The 20,725-nt window shown below is 48.8% G+C and overlaps 2 protein-coding genes across 4 annotated transcripts in view; one reads left to right on the top strand and one right to left on the bottom strand.

Moving 5' to 3' along the window:
• The window catches only part of COL18A1 (collagen type XVIII alpha 1 chain), a 209,137-nt gene that overhangs the window by 183,200 nt on the left and 5,212 nt on the right, over positions 1 to 20,725 (top strand). For all 3 annotated transcript variants that reach the window (XM_090045105.1, XM_090045104.1, XM_090045103.1), the window contains 19 exons: positions 613 to 648; positions 1,093 to 1,176; positions 2,694 to 2,723; positions 2,864 to 2,890; positions 3,397 to 3,459; positions 4,597 to 4,671; positions 5,369 to 5,404; positions 7,194 to 7,247; positions 8,499 to 8,573; positions 10,098 to 10,163; positions 11,056 to 11,098; positions 13,049 to 13,111; positions 15,507 to 15,550; positions 16,135 to 16,266; positions 16,806 to 16,950; positions 17,217 to 17,293; positions 17,738 to 17,866; positions 19,424 to 19,459; positions 19,798 to 20,091. In XM_090045105.1, coding sequence (XP_089901231.1) covers positions 613 to 648; positions 1,093 to 1,176; positions 2,694 to 2,723; positions 2,864 to 2,890; positions 3,397 to 3,459; positions 4,597 to 4,671; positions 5,369 to 5,404; positions 7,194 to 7,247; positions 8,499 to 8,573; positions 10,098 to 10,163; positions 11,056 to 11,098; positions 13,049 to 13,111; positions 15,507 to 15,550; positions 16,135 to 16,266; positions 16,806 to 16,950; positions 17,217 to 17,293; positions 17,738 to 17,866; positions 19,424 to 19,459; positions 19,798 to 20,091 — 1,509 coding nt within the window. The remainder of the gene's footprint in view (positions 1 to 612; positions 649 to 1,092; positions 1,177 to 2,693; positions 2,724 to 2,863; positions 2,891 to 3,396; positions 3,460 to 4,596; positions 4,672 to 5,368; positions 5,405 to 7,193; positions 7,248 to 8,498; positions 8,574 to 10,097; positions 10,164 to 11,055; positions 11,099 to 13,048; positions 13,112 to 15,506; positions 15,551 to 16,134; positions 16,267 to 16,805; positions 16,951 to 17,216; positions 17,294 to 17,737; positions 17,867 to 19,423; positions 19,460 to 19,797; positions 20,092 to 20,725) is intronic.
• SLC19A1 (solute carrier family 19 member 1) overlaps positions 11,105 to 20,725 on the bottom strand; it is a 40,174-nt gene continuing 30,553 nt past the window's right edge. The window contains exon 8 of the mRNA XM_090045107.1: positions 11,105 to 13,015. The gene's annotated coding sequence lies outside the window, so the exon portion shown is untranslated. The remainder of the gene's footprint in view (positions 13,016 to 20,725) is intronic.

Below are 20,725 nucleotides of genomic sequence, written 5' to 3'. Positions count from 1 at the left end.
TCCTTCCCAAAGCACAGAGGTTGAACTGGCAGATGCAAAAACCTCATGCATTGATAATTCTTGGGGAGAAATCTAATGTTCTCCTTGCAGTGGAAAGTTCTATCAATGGAGGCTCGTGCATTCTGCAGCAAGGATGCAGCTATTACAGGCTCCAAAAAGGAATCTTTTAAACCATATGGATGCAAGTCATAAGTTTCAATTTCACTTCCAATCATAGCTACTGGCTTATTAAATGACAAAGTTGTACTGTATGAGTTATCCAGCATGGCCTGTAGTCACCTATGGGAAAAATCTTGTTGCTACAAAAAGATGACACAGGATATGTGAACCTATAATGTGCCTTTGCTATCTCTGAACCAGCTCTTCCCATTAAAGCATTACCATGAAGGTAGAGAGAGAAATAATTTCCCCCAAAAGTGTTATGAGATGTTAAGTAGTAGAAGTTGCCTCCATTTGCATGCTATTTTAAGTTCAGTGAAAGATGCTGCCTCTGAGTGCTCATTAGAAGACCACTTTAGAAAACCTGAATATTGTGAGTATCATATGTTCCTCTGTTCAGAGAAAGTGTTCTGTAGTTAAGTAGCTGCTTATCTATAACACTTTTCATTACAGGGACCAAAGGGTGATCAAGGCAGCCCAGGGGTTAAAGTAAGTACTGTTCTGGATTTAGAGCAAGAACATCCTTTTTTTTTAAAAAAGGTGATAGGATGAGGACAAAGCTTAGCCATCATTCTAACACATGGAGTATCTTTAAACCAGTCCTGGCACATGTCTTGTTCAGCATTGATTCAAATACTAAGGGGAGGGGGAACAGTGGGGTAGGGATGGCCATTTTGTTACTTGACTCATTCTGGATATAAAAGACCAGGCTGTCATGGAGCTTAATCCAGCTGAGGTTCTGGGCTGTGTGCCTTTGAGCTGCTCTGTCATGCTGTTTGGAAGCAATTCTTTCAGATTGTTTCATCTCCGTACCTATAAGTCAAGGTGCATGGCACCATGGGTTCAAGTAGGGTGGAACAGAGAGGCTTTAAGAATGGTTGCTTTTTAAAACACGCTGACAAAAAGTCACGCTGAATTATTTTTCTCTGTCAGGGTGAACGAGGTCAAGATGGAGTTGGACTGCCAGGTCCCCCTGGGCCCCCAGGACCCCCAGGAGAGATTGTCTATGCCTCCAACGTAAGTGTGTTTTCCCTTCCCTGTCTGGCACCTCTTTGTGCAGTCTAGCACGAGCACATTGTCTTTTCAGCACAAGCCATTGTTGTCTCCTGCAGGCTGCTTTGGGAAAGTTAGTGCAGTCTTGACTCCTTGTTTGAGGAGTGACTTTCATTCTGAACCAGCTCAAGGAAATTGCTGCTTCCTCATTTTGACTAATGTGGCTGTATGCTCTAAAACTAAAAAGAGTTTGAAAGCCTTGAGTCACTATTGCCCAGGCCTGTGGGCTTGGTAATGCCCTGAGCCTGCAGACATTCTGGTGGGTAAATATACTCACACCTGAATAAAATTGTGCCTGTATGTAAGTGAGGGCAGGATCAGGGTAATCTTTAGTACTAGCATTAAGAGAAGACACACATGCTTCATATCAAATGAAAGATGAATTTTTTGGAGTTGGTCACCCTGCAAATGCTCACGTACTGAGCTTCCCTTTCTGAGGTTATCAGGGCTACTCATGTCCTCAGTGGAGTGAGCTACTGAGCCTGGGTAAGCCCAGGAGCATGCAAGAAGCCATCCCTGTGGTCAGCTGGGCTCCATGGGAGTGCAGGGCTCTGCCTATCTGGATCCAGCCACAGGAAACGGCTGGGGGAGTAGACGCTGCTGTTTCCTCTCAGAATAGGGTGGACTAATGTTACCTCAACTTGAAAACTGAATGAGGGGCCACGGAGCAGGTGAAGAGGTTCCATAACAGGTGGAAAGATTTAAAAAGAGAGGAGAGGGCTGAAGATAAAACACTCAGACCTTGGAGATAGGCAGTAAACAGCTGGCTCTCCAGATGAAAACTAGGTCCATGTAGCACAACAGAAAATCAGCATGAAGGTCCTAGTTGTGTAAGCATTTTCACATGGAAGTAATTTTAGGCCTAATGCTGCTGTTGTGCATGTACAGTTACTCAGGGGTCTAAACACATGTAGGATCTGATTCGAAAAATAGGCATCAGAAGAAGTTTAAAATTAAAAGTGCTAGCAGAACAAAATTAAAATCTAGTAAAAAGGTGGCTGTTAAGCTGAAGTTAGTAATAGGCAAAGGCATTTCAAAAATAACTGCTGAAGGTGTTCTGAATGTCTCTGAAACCAGGTTGTCTGCCTGGTTATCTGTTGTTGTTTCTTTGCCTTTTTAAATGAAACAGTGTGCATGAAGCAATATTCCCAACAGGAGCTTGCTATGGAAATCACAAATGAAAGTTATGTCTGTGGAAAAAGGAATATGTCTGTTGGTGGGAAAGGGCAAAAATCAATAGAAATCCGAAATGCTACCTTGGGTTCTACTGAGGCAGCTTGAGGGAGGGGAAGAGTTTCAACCCCTTTTCTGCAAGCTTAGGAACTGCCTCAACACCCATTTAAGTTTATGGGATGTATCTTATTGATTCTGGTAAGCTTTGGATCAGACCCATTGACTTCATTTTGGGCTTTACCTTGGGAAACCAATGGGATCAGATTTTTCAATGTGTATTTTGGGTTTTTTTGTTTTTGTTTTTTTAGAAAACATTGGCTGTTTTGCCAGGCCCAGAGGTATGTGACCCTTACCTTTCCCTTGTTGGTCTGTGAGAGTGACCTTATTGTCCCTCCTTCTTATTGACTTGTTTTAACTTAGTCCATTTTCCACAAAGAGGTAGTTTTCTGAGCTGTGTCCTTGTTGTTCCTTCCCTCAGGGCAGACCAGGTCATGCTGGCTTCCCGGTGAGTCACTTTTTGGGTTTTTATTTGGTGGAGCCATGGTTGGTAATGTTAACGCTGCCAGAATCACGTGTGATGAGTCTATAACCATAGTGAACTTTTTAAACCAACACTCCACGTATGAACATCCACAGATCCGGTTCTGGTTGGAACCTCAGCCTGGTTCCAAATATTGTGGTTTGAGTTCCCCCCTAAACCAGATCCCCAGCTGATGTACCCCCATATCACTCCACAGTAGGGTCAAATTCTCAGCTGGTATAAACTGGTAAAACTTCACTGGAGTTGGTGGAAAGAGGGAGGAAAGGGGAGACTGGAGCAGTGTTTGAGTCTCAGCCCTATGGTTAGGGCTTGGCTCCCACTTGTGTGAAGGAATGCCTTTGATGTATGCCAGTGGTTTGCATTTGCAGTCACCCTGATTTTCTGTGGCCAAATGTGGGGAATATTTGGTAGGGATGCTGGTATCATAATGTACCTTTTTCACTGTTATTCCTCTGTCCCTCTGTCTGTAGGGCCCAGTGGGACCTAAAGGAGAGGCAGGATCCCCAGGGCTCCAAGGCTTTCCAGGGCTGAAGGTAGGTTGGCTTGTTCATGCTGGTTTCCCCATGTCAGGCTGCAGTGTTCTGCCTCTGCATTTTGATTCCCGGGAACATCATTCCCTGTCACTTCAAGGTTGCTGTTCTCAGGGTTGGGTTTCCCATCCCATCGTCCTGTTGATTTTATGCAGAGGCACTAAATTCAGCTGTTTCACAACTCAGATTCTGCAACTGCTGCAGTCCAGAGATAACCCACACAGTTGGACACAAATGAATATGGTGCTTTATACTTAGTTTTTTAACTCATCGGAGTAAAGATTATCTGAGAAACTGAAGATGTAAAGTACAATCATCTGGTGGCTCACTCTCCAATAAATGCTGCAGCATTGCTCCCTACTGTGCAGGGGATAAGTTTAAATATCTCTAGTGATGGATCTTTTCCTCCTTCAGTTTGGAAGCCACAGTATGGCCTAGGGCTAAGTTATAACTTTCGTTAGCATCCATATGAAGCAAAGCTATGCAGGGTCAGTGATGCTTAGTCGCCTGCCCAAAGTGCACAGTGTGGAGGTGTTCTTTGATCTATGTTGGCAAGGCACAGAGCTGATGGAGAAGGGGACGAAAAGAATCATAAAGAAGTAGGACTGGAAGGGACCTCAGGAGGTCGTCTAGTCCAGCCCCCTGCTCAAGGCAGGTACATCCTTATCCAAACCATCCCATACAAGTCCTTTTCTAAACGATTCCTAAAATTCCACAAATAGCTCTGTCACACAGCTACAAGATGCATAGTCCAAGGACACAAGGCAAAGCTGTGGGGGTGATGCCAGTGTCAATATTTTACCACTGCAGGGTTGTTAAATACACACAAGATTCAAGGAACAGGACTAAAGTCCCTGTCTACTTGTAAATTATACCTCTCTAAATCAGTCTGTTTTTGAGACAGTGTGGTGTACACTGCATCATACAACACCGTGTGCACAGATACAATTTAGCCCTCTGTGGGTCTAGCTGGATTGGATTTCTCTTTCAAGAGACTCCATGCAAAGTATTAATTCTGGGTTGCAGCTCTCCATGACTCTTTGCTGTGCCATAAGAGAGCTCTGAAAAGTCTTTTACTGTTTGGTGTGGAGGGGGTTGCTGCCAGTTTGATTCCTCCTTGTTTTTGTTTTCTACTGCTAGGGTGAAAAAGGAGAGCCTGGAGTGATCATTGGCCCGGACGGGACAGTCACAGCCCTTGACACAAAAGGAGAAAAGGTCCATACATTTATCTGAGCTTTAAGTGGGAATGATTTGAACATTTACCTGGCTCTTTAGCATTGTGCAAGCTGGAGGATGTCCTGGTGCACAGCCCCAGCCAAGTAGAGCACCACTTGCAGGAGAAGCAGGAATGGCTGGCTGGGAGGGACCTTTTTAGGGGCCAGCCTGCCTGCTCACTTGAAAATGCTCCTGTGCCAGCCAGTCACGTTCATCAGTGGTAGGCGTCAGTGTGTGAGGGCACTTTCCCAATCTCCCTGGCAGCTCTGGGGATGTGGGAGCTGCTGTGGCTGGCTATGGCACATTGAACTGCTCCTTTCTCTTTTTACTTCAGAATTCCTCGGTGAGGACACTGAACTACTCAGCTGTCTCCCAACTTCCTACCCCATAGCTCTGTGCCCACAAAGGTCTGTTTGCTTTGTCTGTCAGGACCCTGAGTACTGGCTCATGACTTGAAATGTTCCTGCTACATGGGAATCAGTCAGGGATCTCATCAACAACACTCACAAGATTTTCCCTATACCTGAGGGCCCCTGTTTACTAGAGAGTATTGGAGCAGTAGGAATGAATAAGAGGTCAGATGCTTTCTAGTCACTTGGCTGCAAGAGCTGTTAGTGGGAGAGATGACTGGGGGCAAGCAGTGGGGTAGCCACAGTTACATTAAGAACAACTCTTTCTCCTGTTTCTTTGCACACAGGGTGAACCAGGGCTGAGGGGACCAGTGGGCCCACTGGTAAGACACCAGCTACATTCCTTTTGTACTGTGTGGCTAAGGAATGACTTTTTCATGTCCTCTGTAGGGCAAGGATTCACTGAAACTGAGGATGGCCCAAATGAGTGACACAGTATTGCCATCCCACTGTGTCAAAAATCATGAGACAAACTCTTAAAAATCAAGAGATTTGACATGTGAATCATGAGATGCTATTTTTGAAGTGTGCGTGTGTGTGTTGGGGGGAGTTACTTGTGAAGATGTGGGGGGCTGTGTGTGTGTGTGTGTGTGTGTGTATGGGCTTTAGAGCCTGGGGGGGGTCCCTGCACACCTTGGCAGAATGCAGGGTACTGTGGGTCAGGAATGAGGGGGGGCAGCAGGGCTGGGGGGGGCCTGTGGCTTGGGAGTGAGGGGCAGGGAGAGAGATACACACAGATGCAGACACATAGACATGCAGATATCACCCACCTAGTAAGTGAAGGGGAAGGGGCAGGAGGGGGCAGATCGAGGCCCCCACGGTTAGGGGAGCAGGGGCTGGGGTGAATGGGGCCCTGGGGCCGGGGCATATTGTGCGACAGAGCCATGGGCAGCTCATCCAGAGGCAAGGAGGGGTGCAGCTCCCTGCAGCTGCATGTACCCCCAGGGGAGGCATGGGAGACATGTGCCCCCTCTAGGGCAGAGGCGGGCTGCCTGCTACCGGCTGGGGCTCTGCGCAGTTATGCCTTTGCCCCAGGAACTGCACACTGCTATTGCCACCTGCTGGGCAGGCAGGGGACGTACGGTGCGGCCGGCATGCATCTCCCAGGGCAAAGTTTGCCCCCTTAGCTGCGCACTGGCCACACCATGTGTCCCCTGCCCACCCGGTAGTGGGAGGCACACTGGCGTCATGAGCTCTCAGGGCAAAGGCAGCAGGGCACAGAGCCATAGCTTGCAGTAGGCAGCCCGCCTCTGGATGAACTGCCTGTGGCTCTGTTGCACAACCTCTCATGGCTCCATTCACCCCAGCTCCTGCCCCAGTCCCTCTCTCACCATAGGGGCCTCGATCTGCCCCCCATGCCCCTTCCCTCTCCCTCCACAGACTTACCAGCTGGGCACTTTCTACATGTACCAGAAGAAAAAATCCCAGGATCTGAGGGTTCTGTCATGAGATCATGAGTCAGAGATAATTTGACTTAGAAATCGCAAGTCTCATGATTTTTCTGCAGGGGTTGGCATTACTGGTGACACATCAAATGGAATGTTTTCCCTATTCCTTTTGATGGAAGCAAGGTCAAAGCTGCAGCTTAAGTCTCCTTGTATCCTATTTAAAAATATGTGCAAAGGACCAAAACTAGGTTTTGTGTCTGAAAAGCCAGCCCAGGAGGGCACTGCTTAGAGGCAAGCAAAGTCTGTAGCAAGCCCCACGCAGCACAGAATAGTCAGCCTCAGAAGTCAAGTCTGTGGGACAACTTCATAGCTTGCTCTGGAGCCAAACATATTCCAGATAGAATAACGTTAATCAGGAGCACAAGTCTGGATTCTCTAAATTCTTTCATAGTGGGTGAATTTCAACCCTGATATCTCTGGAATTAGTGCTGAGCAGCATTTACATGTCTTCCATGCCAGAGGCACAGGAAAGCCCAGCTGTGTTGAATAGGAGAATATCTGTAGCTAGGAAGTAAAGAGCACAAAGACAAAGGAACAAATTGTGGCCTTAGAAGGTACTTTTCCATCACAGCACAGAGGCAGCAATATCCCATGCATTCCCATGCTGCCCCACAGTCACCCCTGTGTGCATGAAACCTAAGTGTGTGTGATTCTTTTCTTTCAGGGCCCACATGGACGGCCTGGACAGAAGGGAGAGATTGGCTTTCCTGGTAGACCTGTAAGGACCTCTCATAGTTCACCTTTGATTTGGTCTCTGTTCCTGTCAAGTGCATTGTTTCTCCAGATGAAATGCTCCTGTTGTTCCTCTCCCCAGCTGATGCCACCTGCTTGTAGACTCCCTGGATGGCAAAGCTGTGGCTCAAAGAAATGGAGGCAGCCTCCATCTCAGCTAACATGAGGATGGGGAATGCTGGTTTATACACCTGGGCAGATGTAGAATTTTGAAAAGTGCGGTACAGATGGGAAGATGCATCATCACACATAAAAACAACACATTTTTTCCAGTTAAAAAGAAACCAGAAGCTTTACTAATATGTTAGGGGCCCAGGGCTGGATTACTCACTTTAAGATTGAAGCAAAAACAAATATAACTTTATTGGAATGAGATAAAAACAATCTGCTGGACTGTGAAATAGGAGCAACATTCAGAGGAGCTGCTGACAGACAGCAGAATTGCAGAACCAAGGATAGCGTGATTGGTGGACCATCAAGACTGTTAAAAAGAAGAGAAGGCGTGAAGTTTAGAAGGTGACAGGTAGATTGTAATGAGCCATGAAATCAAGTGATTCCTTCATTTCTGTCTGGCTAGAAATGCTGCTGCCACTGCCAGGCAGTTGATTTTAAACTTTGGGTGGAGTAGGAATCAAAAGGGGGTACAAGTACACCCTTTTCTATACTAAAAAGCAGAATTACATAAATCTGGCAGACCTTAAGGGTAGAAAACTTTTCTGAATCTTTGAGGGTTTGTAATCCTCTGCCCCAAGATATTTTCCTGTCTGACTTAGAGTAGTGCTGCATCCCTGAGACACCATCAGCTGCTCCCCTGATGTGTAATAGCTGATGCCTCATATTCATAGTGTTTGTGTCTTAGCAGAGCAGCTGTGTAAGATCCACATCTGAAAATGTACTCCTGGTGTTTTTAGAGGGTGAACAAACTGAAAGCTGTGCTACACTGAAGTCTGAGAGAGTGGGGGGTCCATAAGAAACTCCTTTCTCCCCAGCACCTGGCAGTGGGGAGGAGCCCAGGTGCTTCTGTCTTCTCCAGTGCTTCTGCTGGGTTGGAAGACAAGGAGGTCAGGCCTGTCAAATGGGAGTAGGCTTTGTTTACAGCTAACCTACTCCCCTGCACAAGACTTTTTGAGTTGCAGTTTATCTTGTCAGTGTCTTCAGTTGGCATTAACACAAGCAGTATCTGCAAAAACACACTGTCCTGTAGGTCCAGGGACTGATCTGTGCTTTCTATCCCCAGGGTCGTCCTGGCATGAATGGGCTGAAGGGTGAGAAAGGTGACCCTGCAGACCCTAGTGGAGGGTTTGGCGTACCGGTAAGTGCTCACTGAAGTGCCTGCCTTTCCCAGGGTGCTGCAGCTGGCTGTGGAAATGGCTTTTCTCGCTGCTGTTTGCACCTAATTAAAGGCTCCATTGGTCTAAAGAGATGTGACCCCATGTGGAGAGAGAGGGATGCGATCCCTGCCCCAAGGAGCCAGCAGCCATAGGCCAAGAGAGGTAGCAGCAAGCAAGTTGAATGAGTGAAGAAAGTGATTTGGAGAGGAGCTGGAGGGCTGAAGTACTAGGACGAAGCCATGTCTATGCCCATTTTGAAGGCACAGAGCTCAACTCATTGTAGAAGAGAATACAAACTTGCTGCTTAAGGGCATGATCATTGGTCCTGGGTTCTCTGCTGCTATTTCCCACCATAGGCATGTGCCAGCTGCATTGTACTGAGTGTCGTTCCTGCTTCTATCCCTCCCGACTGCTGCATAGCAGACAGCGCAGTGTGTGAATGGAGCAGTGCCAAGTGCCACTGGTGATTTGTTCCCTGGAAGGCAGTATTCATGGCACTACCACCATGGCTTCCACTTCCCTCCCCTTTACCAGTTGTCCCAGACAGTAATTCTTTCCCTTCTGGACTCCCACAAGCCCAACCTGCTGCATCCCACCATGCTCTGCTCTACTTTGCTCAAACCCCACAGTCATGTCCCACCCATTCCTAGTTCCCATGAATGACATGTGCCCTCAGTGGCTGGGGGGCTTGGCGATCTCCAAGTGATCGCTGAGCTCTGCTTGGCACATACCACCCCCCCCCACCAGTGCCAGCAGTGTCTGTGGGAGCTCCCTGCTTACTGCCTCCAGCATCGCCAAGCCCCCGTGAGCATGGCAGTGCACCCCCTAGCAGTGGCAACTCAGCCTTCAGTGAAAGAAGATAAAGCTGCTCAGGCTAGATTCAGGGTGTCAGTGTTCACACATTCAGTGTTCCACTCTCACTCTGATCCTTTCGGGCTTTGGCCCCTCCTTCTACTGCAGGGAGTCAAGAATAGGTGGCCTCCAGCTCTGTGCCTCAGCAACTTGCTGATCTCTCTGGGAAATACAAATTTTCCTCCCTTGCCTGAACAAACCCCTTTTCCTCCACTGAAGTTCAGTGGTCTAGTTCCTTAGCACCATTGGATAGAAGCCTCTGTGACCATCAGTCTTCACTAATGTGGAGTACTTAATTGATTTAGGTGCCATCCCTAGACAACCAAATCCAAGTCTTAGAGGGGCTGGGTACCTGCTGGCCTCAGCTGGAATGATAGGTATTCAGCTTTGAAAGCCAGGTCTTGGACTATCTCAAAGTGATCCAGAGAAATAGAGGCCACATCTGGGAATATGGATGCAGGTGAAGAGCTGTATTGCATGCAGTGTCCCTGCTGCCTGCAGTGTTCTTGTAGCAAGGGGGTCACAGATAACTCTGCAAAAAAGAGTACAGCTGTGTTGTCATGTCCCAGCCCCTCCTATAGTGCATGCTTCATTAGGCTGATTGCACGTCAGACCAGGCTTCTCAAAACAAATCAATTCTTCCCTCTCTGCAGGGTCTTCCAGGTCCCCCAGGCCCTCCAGGCCCTCCTGGCAGCATAGTGCCCATCTATGACGGTAACGTAAGTAACTATCCTTACACTTCATCGCTCCATGCTGCAGTTTGGATACACGTAATGACCAGGACAAGAAACCCTAAAGGCATCTCCTTGCTCTATTTACTCCCCAATTTCAGCAATGTAGAGGGCATTTTGATTGGCCCGTGTGAACCCCTTTCTCAGGAGCTGGTGTCCAATATTAGAATAATAGAAAATGGTGACCAACAAAGGCAGTGCCACTATCTGATTTCATGATATGGTGCACTTTGGGTTAATGACTCAATAGCTCAAGGTATTATCCAGTCAAAGGACTGTGTATAAGATACTAATACAGCTCTCCAGGGCAGTCATCCACATTAGCCTCCATATAGGACTAGGTGGAGGACAACTGCCTTTTAGCAAGTGCTAGTTAGACACCTGGAAACTCCTGTGTCCACTAAGGTGTGGAGAGAGAGCAGGGCCTGTGTTCCCCTCATTTCTGAACAAAGCAGATGAACTGGTGAGGCGGGAGGAGGTGGTCCTGGCTGACAGCATCTTTTTATTAGAACCTACTGGTTTCAACAGGTCAGCTGACAGCACCCACTGCCCAGCATGAGGGCATCTTGATCCAACTTGTGGGCCATTACAAATGGAGCATATAACCTGGCATCCAGTCATGATGAATGTGGACTCCATTAATGAGATACATGTTTAATACAGAAGCACATTCTACATTGGGAAAAAACAATACTAGAGTGAGCTGTATGTGGGCAGAGAGCACCCCACCAGCAGTGATATGTTCCATGCATGGTGCGCTGCATCAATGCATCGCTGGGCAGACCCTGACTGTAGCATGTGCTAGTCTGCAGCTCTGCCTGGCCAGAATGTGTCATAGGCCTTTCTTGTTTTTAAAGCTCTGTTATTTTTGTGTTTTCAGGCATTTACTGAGGCAGGCCCTCCTGGACCTCCTGGCTTGCCAGGTAAGAATATACTAGTACTTGGAAGAGTAGTGAAAGAGGAATGGAGTCTTGATTTTTCCAATGAGCCAGTAATTAGAGCAGTGACATGAATGACTTCGGGAGAATTAGCCAGAAGGAAAGGGGTGGGATTTTAGAAAGTCCCAGTCAGGAGAGATGTTATTTGGAATGACTTAGTCTCTTAAATTTAAACTTTATCTGGATTTAACAGTGATGGGCTACAGCTAGCTACTGTAAAACCTGAATGAGTGAATGTGTTGTGCCCTGCAAAGGCCTTTACTGATAGGGCAGTTGGAATTTTTTTTTTTCTTCCCCTACAGAACATTTCCACAGGAAAGGGGAAAAAAAAAGAATGTTTATTGAAATTTCCTGTAAGAAATTCCAACTTTTCAGAGAAAAAATTAAAAACTAAAACATTTCATTTTCCAGTATACAGGGGTTTTTTGCTGAAAAAATCTAAATTTTTAGTGGTAAAGGAGTCACTTTCCATGAATATTTTCATTGTTCAGGATTCATTCCATAAACATTTTCAATCAAAAGATTTTGAAAATGTTCATGGAAAGTTCATGGAAAATGACAATATGTTACAAAAAGTTCATGAAAAATTATGATAATAGACTGGGTTTTCAACAAGGTGAAAATTTTCCACCAGCTACTCCCTGCATAGCCCTATCATCTTCCTGCTCCACCTGCCCTTTTTGCTTTCTTTTGAGCTCTTCTGCATCCTGGCTAACACTGTGCTGCAAAATTCTTAGGGCAGGAACAGTGTACTCCTGCTGATTTGAGAGCTGCCTAGCACTTGCTACTTATTTCCTGCTGGAGGATTATTCCTTTTGTGTAGTAGAAACCTTCAGCTGTCTTTTGGGAACCTCAGCTATACATGTGGAGGGAGCGAGGCTGCTCTGACACACTGTAAATACAGTGCATCAGAGCAGACTTGATTAATCGAATCTGCTGGAGCACGGTAATTACTGCACTCCAGCAGACTCTAGTGTTATGTGTATCAGCGTCCCCATGCTAAAACATGGTGGTGGGGGCACTGACAAGCTTTAGTTAGTACCCCCATTGCCATTTTTCAACACAAGGATGCTGATGCACATGATGCTCCAGGTGTTTTAATTAAAGCAGTTCTCAGAGCCTCTCTAATTAAAGCATACCCCCCCTACTCCCAGAGCACATGTATTTTCCCAAAGGTGCAAAAGAGCCTGACATTCACGGAGGTCATCTATGTCCTCTCTGGGTAAAAACAGACATTGGGTTTATCCTGGGTCTGATTGTCCAGGGCTTTGACTTGCATAAAAACATGTGTTGGACTGTCATTTATACACAAAGCTTGAATGGCAATTAACTTGCATTAGCCACAGTTGTCCTGGGGACAAAGTGTTATCTCAGTACTTCACAGGTACTTGATGTGGGACTTAAAGTGGCACTTAAAATGTAGGTCCCCATGATCCCAGGGTACAAGTCTTTGTCCCTACCGTATTTTAACCTGAGTCAGCCCTTATACTCAAGGATAGCTTTACCCTTTAGTGGGTTGCTTCTCAGCACTGAAGGGGTTTGGATGGAATACTCTACCTCTTCCTCTGCTATTTATCACTGAGTGATAGGCACATTAGCTGCCTCTTTGCTTTATGGTTTTAAGAGCTTGGCAGGAACCATAAAATGCCTCACACCTGTGACTGGCTGGGTTCACACAAGAATATGGGTTCCATTGGTTTTAAAAAACACATTTGAACACACGTTATCTGCTGTTAGGAAAGTCATCATTTGCCTGTAGCTCTTCCCCATCTTCCGCTGTACTGGTGAGAAGAGAACGCTGTGGTAAGGCGGGTGCAGAGAAAACAGTCATTTCCACTCTTTGCCACTAGATGTTGCCATAGTCCCAGTCTGTCCTCTCCACACTTTGTTTGATGTTCAAACCTGTGAAGACAATGTCAGTACTTTCTTTGGCAGGTTACCAGGGTGCCCCAGGACAGAAGGGTGAGAAAGGAGACACAGGTGCCCCAGGGCCCCCAGGTAAGTGAGCTTCTTGCAGTGGACAGATCTCTGACCTCCTGTCTGTCCTAAGCTGAACCAAGGTTACAGGAAGCAGGATCCTGCCTGATGGCTAGACGGCTGGGTTGTATGCGTGTGTGCATGTGTATTGCTGCAAAGAACAGCTTGTTTGTCAGTCTTGGAAGGACTGGTTGGGCATAGCTAATGCAAGCTGGAGGGGATGTTCATGTTCAGGAAGAAGTCACTGACACCTGCTGGCAGTAAGGGACACCATACCATGCAGCCACTGGGTCTCTTTGCCCTGCATTGTCTCACTCTGGCATCCACACTCAAAAGAAGGTATCACAGATTGCTTCTGTGCCATACATGGAAGTGGCCATACATGGTGCAAGGGCAGAGAAGAGATTCTGTCTGGCTGTGCTCCACCTTAACTTAGCAGCCAGCTGCATGTGTCTTTATCAGCCCCTTTGAATGTCCTTGGTTGACTGACTTGGGTTGGCTTAGCCAGTTAGGAGTATGAAAAACCTGTCTTCCTTTTTCCATTGCTCATACAACAGCTAGCTTCTCACTCACCTGTGCTGCAGTGGGCCCCTGGGCAGGGTCCAGCACAGTGAGGAGAGGCTCCTCATTCCCTCCTCTCCAGGTTGGGACACGGTAAAAGCATGCTACAAAATCATTCATGCACAGCCAGACTCACACCACTAGAGTGTCAGACTGCTCTTTAATCTCTGGGTCACATCTTATGGGTGATGCCAGACATTGTGTGGGCATAGAGAGCTCACAAAGGCCCTGGCTAGACAAATCTCTTCATGTACAGTAATGTAAGGCAGCAGCATCTATGGCTTTTTTCCTGAGGGAGTGTTACACAGTGGGTGATCCCAAACCATGAAAACCGAGCAACTTCTGGGCTGCCAGATTTCCCAGCCCAGCCTCTGGGCAGAGATGCCCTCCTACTTAAGAGATGATCCAGCCCTTCTTGCAGGGATTAAACCCAATGGGACTTAGCTGCACCCATATACATCCATACAGCAAGACTCACCCCAAAGGATTTGCAGAGCTGACTGCTTGGTCTCCACAGGTCCCTCATTCTTCATTGCCTAGAGATACCTGTGTGCATGTATGTGCTCCTGCATACATTGTGGCTGCAGACACAGGGAGGGGTACTAGTGCCTGCCTCTCAACCTCGTTTACTGGCAAGGTTGCAAGGTGGGCAGTGAGATGGGGAATTACAGAATGGGAAAGAAGAGTCCCATGGTAAAGGCACTGGAAAGCTAAACTGGAGTCTACCCTTACCTCTGCCACAGACTTCCATGTGTGATGGCAGGCAGATCTCTTAAAGCAGACTTTTCCTAGGCAATCATGTATTTTGCATTCAGTTTCTGGTCTCTGACTTGAGACATTGATGTCTGATTTGCAGAAGTGCTGAGCTCTCACAGCTACCATGAATGTCACTGGGAGCTGTGCTCTGAACATATCTATTACTATATAATGCTATATGCTCTGAGCAATCTAGGACCTGATTTTTCAAACTGGGTACTCAGAATTAATTAGTGGATACTTTTGACTTTAATCTCCCTGTGCTTCAGTGTGCCAGCAGGAACATGGAAAGATGCAACCACCTTGCCTCTCAGGAGTGTTCTGAAGATAAATTCATTAACAGCTGTGAAACACTGAGATAATATAGTGATAAACAGCATGCAAAAACAGGCCAGGAGCTGATTAATCATTCTGTCTTCGGACCAGGCTTTGGATGGGGGCAGAACAATACAGCATTGGGGACACATTCAACATGGAGGAATCAGCACAACATTAAATAGCAGTCTTTTCAGTGAGCATTGTCTGTGCAGTACAATGAATGAGGCAGGGATCCTGGGAAAACAATAGGATGCAACTGTGTAATTAAGGGCTGTCTCATAATGAATGCGGGGTGGGGGAGCAGTTCAAGGCTGCACAGGTAACCTGAATTCTGGCACTTCCTGAATTTTGCAACCTTAATGGTGTTCTTTTAACATAGGATTTACACGTGTGTATAGATGCACTTTTGCAGGTGTTTACATATATGGATGTGTAGCAAATCGGAGGTGTGTGATTTGCTTCCCATAATCATTTGCTGTGCAACATTGTATTCTGCAAACACAGAATTAACACAGAGCTGTTGTGCTCCGGGTTTATTTGTTGTGGTACAACATGAACTTATGGAGCAGAGCTGATTTCTCTCCCTAGTTGACTCAAGAACCACAGTTCTTCATTCTGTTAACTTTAGGGTGTGGGGTGCAAGTTGCCCCCAGCCCCAGTGAGGTGAGACAAGAATGCCGGATAGTGATGAAGCTAAGAGAAGTGTTTGAGACGCAGTGTAAAGGAGCCTCATTCAGCCTGTGTACTACCCACTCTGACAGTTTCCCCTGTTTGTTCACAGGCCAGTTCCCTTATGACCTCAGCCAATTTGGTGCCGCTTTTCGGGTAGGTACATGTTCCAGTAGCACTGAGTCCTGCTATTTCTCTGTGGTCAGTGGGATTCTTGTGTGTGGCAGCACTAGTAGCGGGCACCAACATGAAGTGGGTATGGTACTGAAAGGAGTTTGGGGTTATATGTTGCCCATCTGCAGCCATCACTGCAGACTGTGGGAGTCTTCAGTGCAGTGGCTGAAGAGCCATGTGACCATTCACACTGAAAAGCAGATTATAGCTTTCATGGCACGGGAAGCCAAACTTCTACAGTGCACAGATGTCAAATTGTCCTGCCTGAATCACATGCCCTAAGAGGAGTGGCAGTACCACATCTGGGGCTGATACGCTCAGGGTGGATCAGCTCCCTACAGCCACAAGCAGTGACAGGAAATACACAGTGCCCCAGGCCATGCATCACAGTGCAAGTCTGTCAAGCCTGTGCTTGTTGGATCCTGGTCTGTTCGGTCAAAAGTGACAGGGTTAATCTGCGAGAAGAATTCAGCATGCTGCTATACTCAGGTTTGGGTTGGATGTGATCTGTATGTCAGCTGTTTGGCATATGGACAGACTACAGTAATTATAACTGCTTTCCTTAGGGTGAAAAAGGAGAGCGAGGGGACTCCGGCTTAAAAGGCGAAAAAGGCGAGCCTGCTGGGGGAACACTATATGGACCAGGCGTTGTTGGACAGCCGGGCCCTCCTGGCCCCCAGGGCTACCCTGGTCTTCCGGTAAGATGCCCCTGATGGCAGTGGGTGTGGGGCTCATTCGTGAGCATGTGCGCCTCTTGTGCTCTGAGCACCAAGGAGGCCCTAGGATGGAGTGGGATGGGGCAGGTGGCAGGTAGCCCAGCATTATCACCACCCTAGGAAGTAGGGGGTGGGGGTGCACTGAAAGGGGAATTTCAGGAAGGTGTGGGGATGGAGGACTAAGGAGAATTTCTCAGGCAGCAATGGCCACAGGACCAGACTGGATAGTCTGAGTGAGAAGGTGCCCTGAGGTTCCCTTCTGTCAGAGAATGGTAGTGCTCTTCCCTCTCCCCAGCTGAAGTGGGAGGTAAGAAGTGGGGTCAGTGAACTTTATGCCAATCCCTTGGGGGTGCGGCATGTGCAGATGGGAGGCAGAGTGTGCTCTAGCCTGACTCTCCTGGTAGAGGGACTGGGGTGAAGGTGTGTTGGTGATTGGGGTGAGGGTGTGTGAAGGGCTAGGACAGGTGTGCTGGGTCAGGGCAGGCTGTGTGTTTAGTCTGAAGACTCTTATACACCCGTAGGGTCCCAAGGGAGACAGCATTGCTGGCCCACCTGGCCCCCCAGGACCTCAGGGACCTCCTGGCATTGGGTATGAGGGGCGACAGGGCCCTCCTGGCCCACCTGGGCCCCCTGGGCCCCCCTCCTTCCCAGGACCCCACAGACAAAGTGAGTATTTGCTGAGGATATCAGCTCACAGTTCACTTGGTGTTCCCTTTGCCTGGGATTTGTTTCCCTGCCCTCAGTTCTTGGCAGCCTGATATTCATTTCTCATGCCTCCTTTCTACTTCTCCAGCCTAATCTGGTGCTTCCTGTCCCTGTACCTCAGACACTCCCCCCTCCTCCATTCTTCCCCCTGCCAACCTATGAGCATGGCCTGAAAGGGTCCTGGTACACTGAAGCACCCTCGAGTCTTAGTCCGTTTTTTCTTCCAGCCAACGTGGTTGGCCCTCCTGGCCCGCCAGGGCCTCCAGGACCTCCAGGCACCAGTGGGACATCTGCTTCCTCTGGGGTAAGATGGGGATGTGGAGGAGGGAATGGTGTTGTGCATGCTCTGGTGCAGGGGCCTGCCTGTGCGTCTGTAATTCCCTGGGTTGTACGGTGAAGGGGTGGATGGAGGTGCAATGGGAAGCCCAAAACCAAGGCAGTGAGCTTCAGGAAAGGGTCCTAGCAGCCCTGGCCTATGGGAGGAGCAGACCTAGCCAAATGCTAGCTCCTATGTGAGTCCTTAAGAGGACTCTGGGGTCAGCAGTGAGATGGTGAGGGTTTGACACAGTGAGCTGGAGGGTAAGCTTACCAGGTCATGGAGAAGATGGGCACCTGGCATGGTATCAAGATTTATGTGCCTTTGTCCAGTGCTAGTTGGGCCTGGCATACGGCTGCATGCAGGTTGGGCAGTGTGCTCTTCTTGGGCAGGGAAAGCTTTCTCCACACTGACTGGTCTGTATTCCAATAGCTGAAGATCCTGCCATCATATCAGGCCATGCTGAGCACAGCCCATGAGGTGCCCGAGGGGTGGCTTGTCTTCATAGTGGACAGAGAAGAGCTGTACGTCCGTGTGCGAAATGGCTTCCGGAGAATCCTGGTGAGTACGGGGTGGGTCTGCTCTATCTGCGAAAACTCCCCTGACGATGGCATTTGTGGGCACACTGGAGTAGGATGGAATCAAGTTGCCTGTGCACATGGCTGGCTGGGCTCTGGCATTTATAGAGCTGTTACAGTTTGAGTTCTGCTCATATGCTGGCCACCACACCTATCCACGAGCATCCTAAGGATGCCCCAGGCATTCCCATCACTGAAGACTAATAGACCTGTACACTGGCAGCTGCCAGTGAGTTTCAGGCCTGCAAAACTCTTTGGCACAGGCTGAACTTTTGGTGCTGTGAACAGCCCTGTCAGAGGGCACAAAGCTGCTTGCCATGCATGCTACTGAGCGTCTGTGTCATGTCTTCAGGACACAGACCTAAGACTCAAGCTTTACACCCTGATCAGCTAGTACAGCCTCTGCCTTACAGCTGGGACCATACCAGCAGATCCAGGTGCAGGTTATGGCCTGATGCTTTCTTTGCTCTCCTCTCTGAGCTGGAGATGAGTTGAAATTTGTAGAGCTCTGAGTGGTGATGACTATGTCATATACTGTGGGCACCACCATCTCCCCAGATGCATCAAAAATCTTCTAGTCTCCATTGTGCTGTTGCTCCTAGGGAAGAGATCCTGCCTCAGATCCATAGCTTGACAACTCTATGCTGAGCAAGTGACAACAGCCCCTGACATTGCTTTTTGTTCATGAGCGGCTCTCATGAGGAGCCTGGCTGATGGTAGCACAACCTTGCTTCCAGAACTGTCAGTGCAAGACAAGATTGCAACTGTGGGGGCATCTTTCAGCACAGTGGCTCCCAACCTTTTTTGCTGTGACCCTAAATCTGGGTTGCGTCCCCCACCCCTGCCACCGACTCACTTATGCCCAGGGGTGCCAGCAAACCCGGGCTGGGCTGGGATCGCGGGGGGCAGCAGCAGCAAAAGCTGCGTGGATCGTGTGCCAGGAGAGCTCCGCAGGTGGGAGGGGCAGAGCGAGGAGCGGACACCCCCCTCCCCCCCGTGACCCAAGGTTGGGAGCCACTGTTCTAGCATGTGAGGGCAAGGTGGATTAGGAACAGAATTGAGGTGCCACTTGATGAAGTAGCTGGCAGGAAGGAAGCCTCCTGCTCCCGCTCCCAGGTTCTGCCATGGAATTAGTCCATGAGGTGAATCCAGTATTTAGGATATGTCTCAGCAAGGCTTTTCTGAGTCAGATCAGTTCAGGCTCCCTGCTTTCACCCTGCATGGGTTTGTTCCTTGGCCCACATGCTGCCTGCTGAGTTGGTGTTTTCAGCTTCTGCCTTGTCTGTCTTCTGGCTCAGGGAAACTTTCTCCACGCCCCCCCTGCCACACACTTCATACACATGCACTTTCACACAAGTGGCCCCATTAAGATCTCTGAGACACCTGCCATACCTGAAGTAAAGTAGTCTGGGCTTAGCAGGTGGACTTGAAGTTTAGGGGTGGGGAAATGTCTGGTTTGAGGGGAGCTGGAGCACATTACCTGCCATGGGTCTGTTCTCAGTGTTTGTGCTTTAGTGTGACTGGCCTTACTTTGTTTCAGCTTGAAGATCGCACTGTGATCTCCAGCACTGCGCTGGTAAGTGAACCCTTTCCCCTCCTCCTAGGGTACATCTCCATAGCACAGCAAAGCCTGGCCCAGGCCCTGCAGGGTTACTCAAACCCCTGGAAACAGTACAGCTGCCTTGGCATAGTGCTGCACCTGGGCAGTCGGCAACCAGCGTACATTTGCCAGCCCTGGAGTGATTATATGCAGAGCCAGCTTGGCTTTGCACCAGCCACAGAAGCCCCTAGTGGCTGTGGAGTCAGGGTCCTGGATTATGCCCCAGGTCCACAGAGTCATCTGTTAGAGGCATGGATTGCTCCCTGTGCCCAAAAAGAAAGCCCAGCTGAGTGTCTCTGTTTCTCCTGGCCCAGGACAATGAGGTATATGACAAACTGCCCAGCATCCACTTTGCACATGGCAGCTCTCCCTCTTCTGGGTCACAGCCGCGTGTACCTGTGCACCCACACCGCGATTACAACACTTACGCCACGGTGCGGCCCTGGGGAGGAGATGACATCATTGCTAACCACCACCGCCTGCCCAAGCAGCCCTCTGTCCACCAGGGAGCACAGCACCAGCAGGAGAATCTGCATGACTCCTATCCAAACCGCCGGCCAGAGAACACCCCCTCTGCCATGCACACGCACCATGACTTCCAGCCTGCTGTGAGTACCTTCTGAGCTTGGGCACCTCACAAGGTCAGATCCTAGGGTGCTCCTTGTTGCTCCCAGCACTCTTCTGCTCACGGGGGGGTCTGACTTCAGCCAAGGGTGACTGTTGCCTCCTGAGTCTGGGGGGGGCACAATTTGTGGGTAGGTCCAGGGGCAGGCCAAAAGTCCCATATCCACTCCTATACTTTTGTGCCGTGGCTTAGTGCCTCCCCCCAACTCCAACACGCCACTGTCCCAGGTGGCAAAAAAACTGCCCTGGCCATGAGTGGTGCCCAATTGAGGGCCAATCTGGGGGGGGCATGTGCCCCCCTGTGCCTCCCCTACCAGTTGCCTGTGAGTTTTCAGCACAGGCAGCAGCAAGCCACCCTGCAGAGGACCTTTCTGAGCCCTGTTCCCAAGAAATGTCCTGACCCTGCATCAGCAGTGGCCAGAAGGGTAATACTCTGAGCATTAGAGGCAGGACTGAAGGCTTAATACACTCAGCCATCTGCCAGCCTGTTACTGCGTCACACAAGCAGTTCTAGGGTGAAATCACTGGCCACAAACTGTCAGAGATCTAGGTTGGGTTATAAAGAAATGATAGGGCAGGAACTGGACCCCCAGGGTATAAAACCCTGACCTTGCAGCC

Source organism: Crocodylus siamensis, chromosome 4 (assembly GCF_052110815.1).
Source record: "Crocodylus siamensis isolate JL-2025a chromosome 4, ASM5211081v1, whole genome shotgun sequence".
Taxonomy (NCBI): Eukaryota; Metazoa; Chordata; order Crocodylia; family Crocodylidae; genus Crocodylus; species Crocodylus siamensis.
The sequence above is the reverse complement of the archived record's forward strand: the minus strand, read 5'-3'. Positions and strand labels throughout refer to the sequence as shown.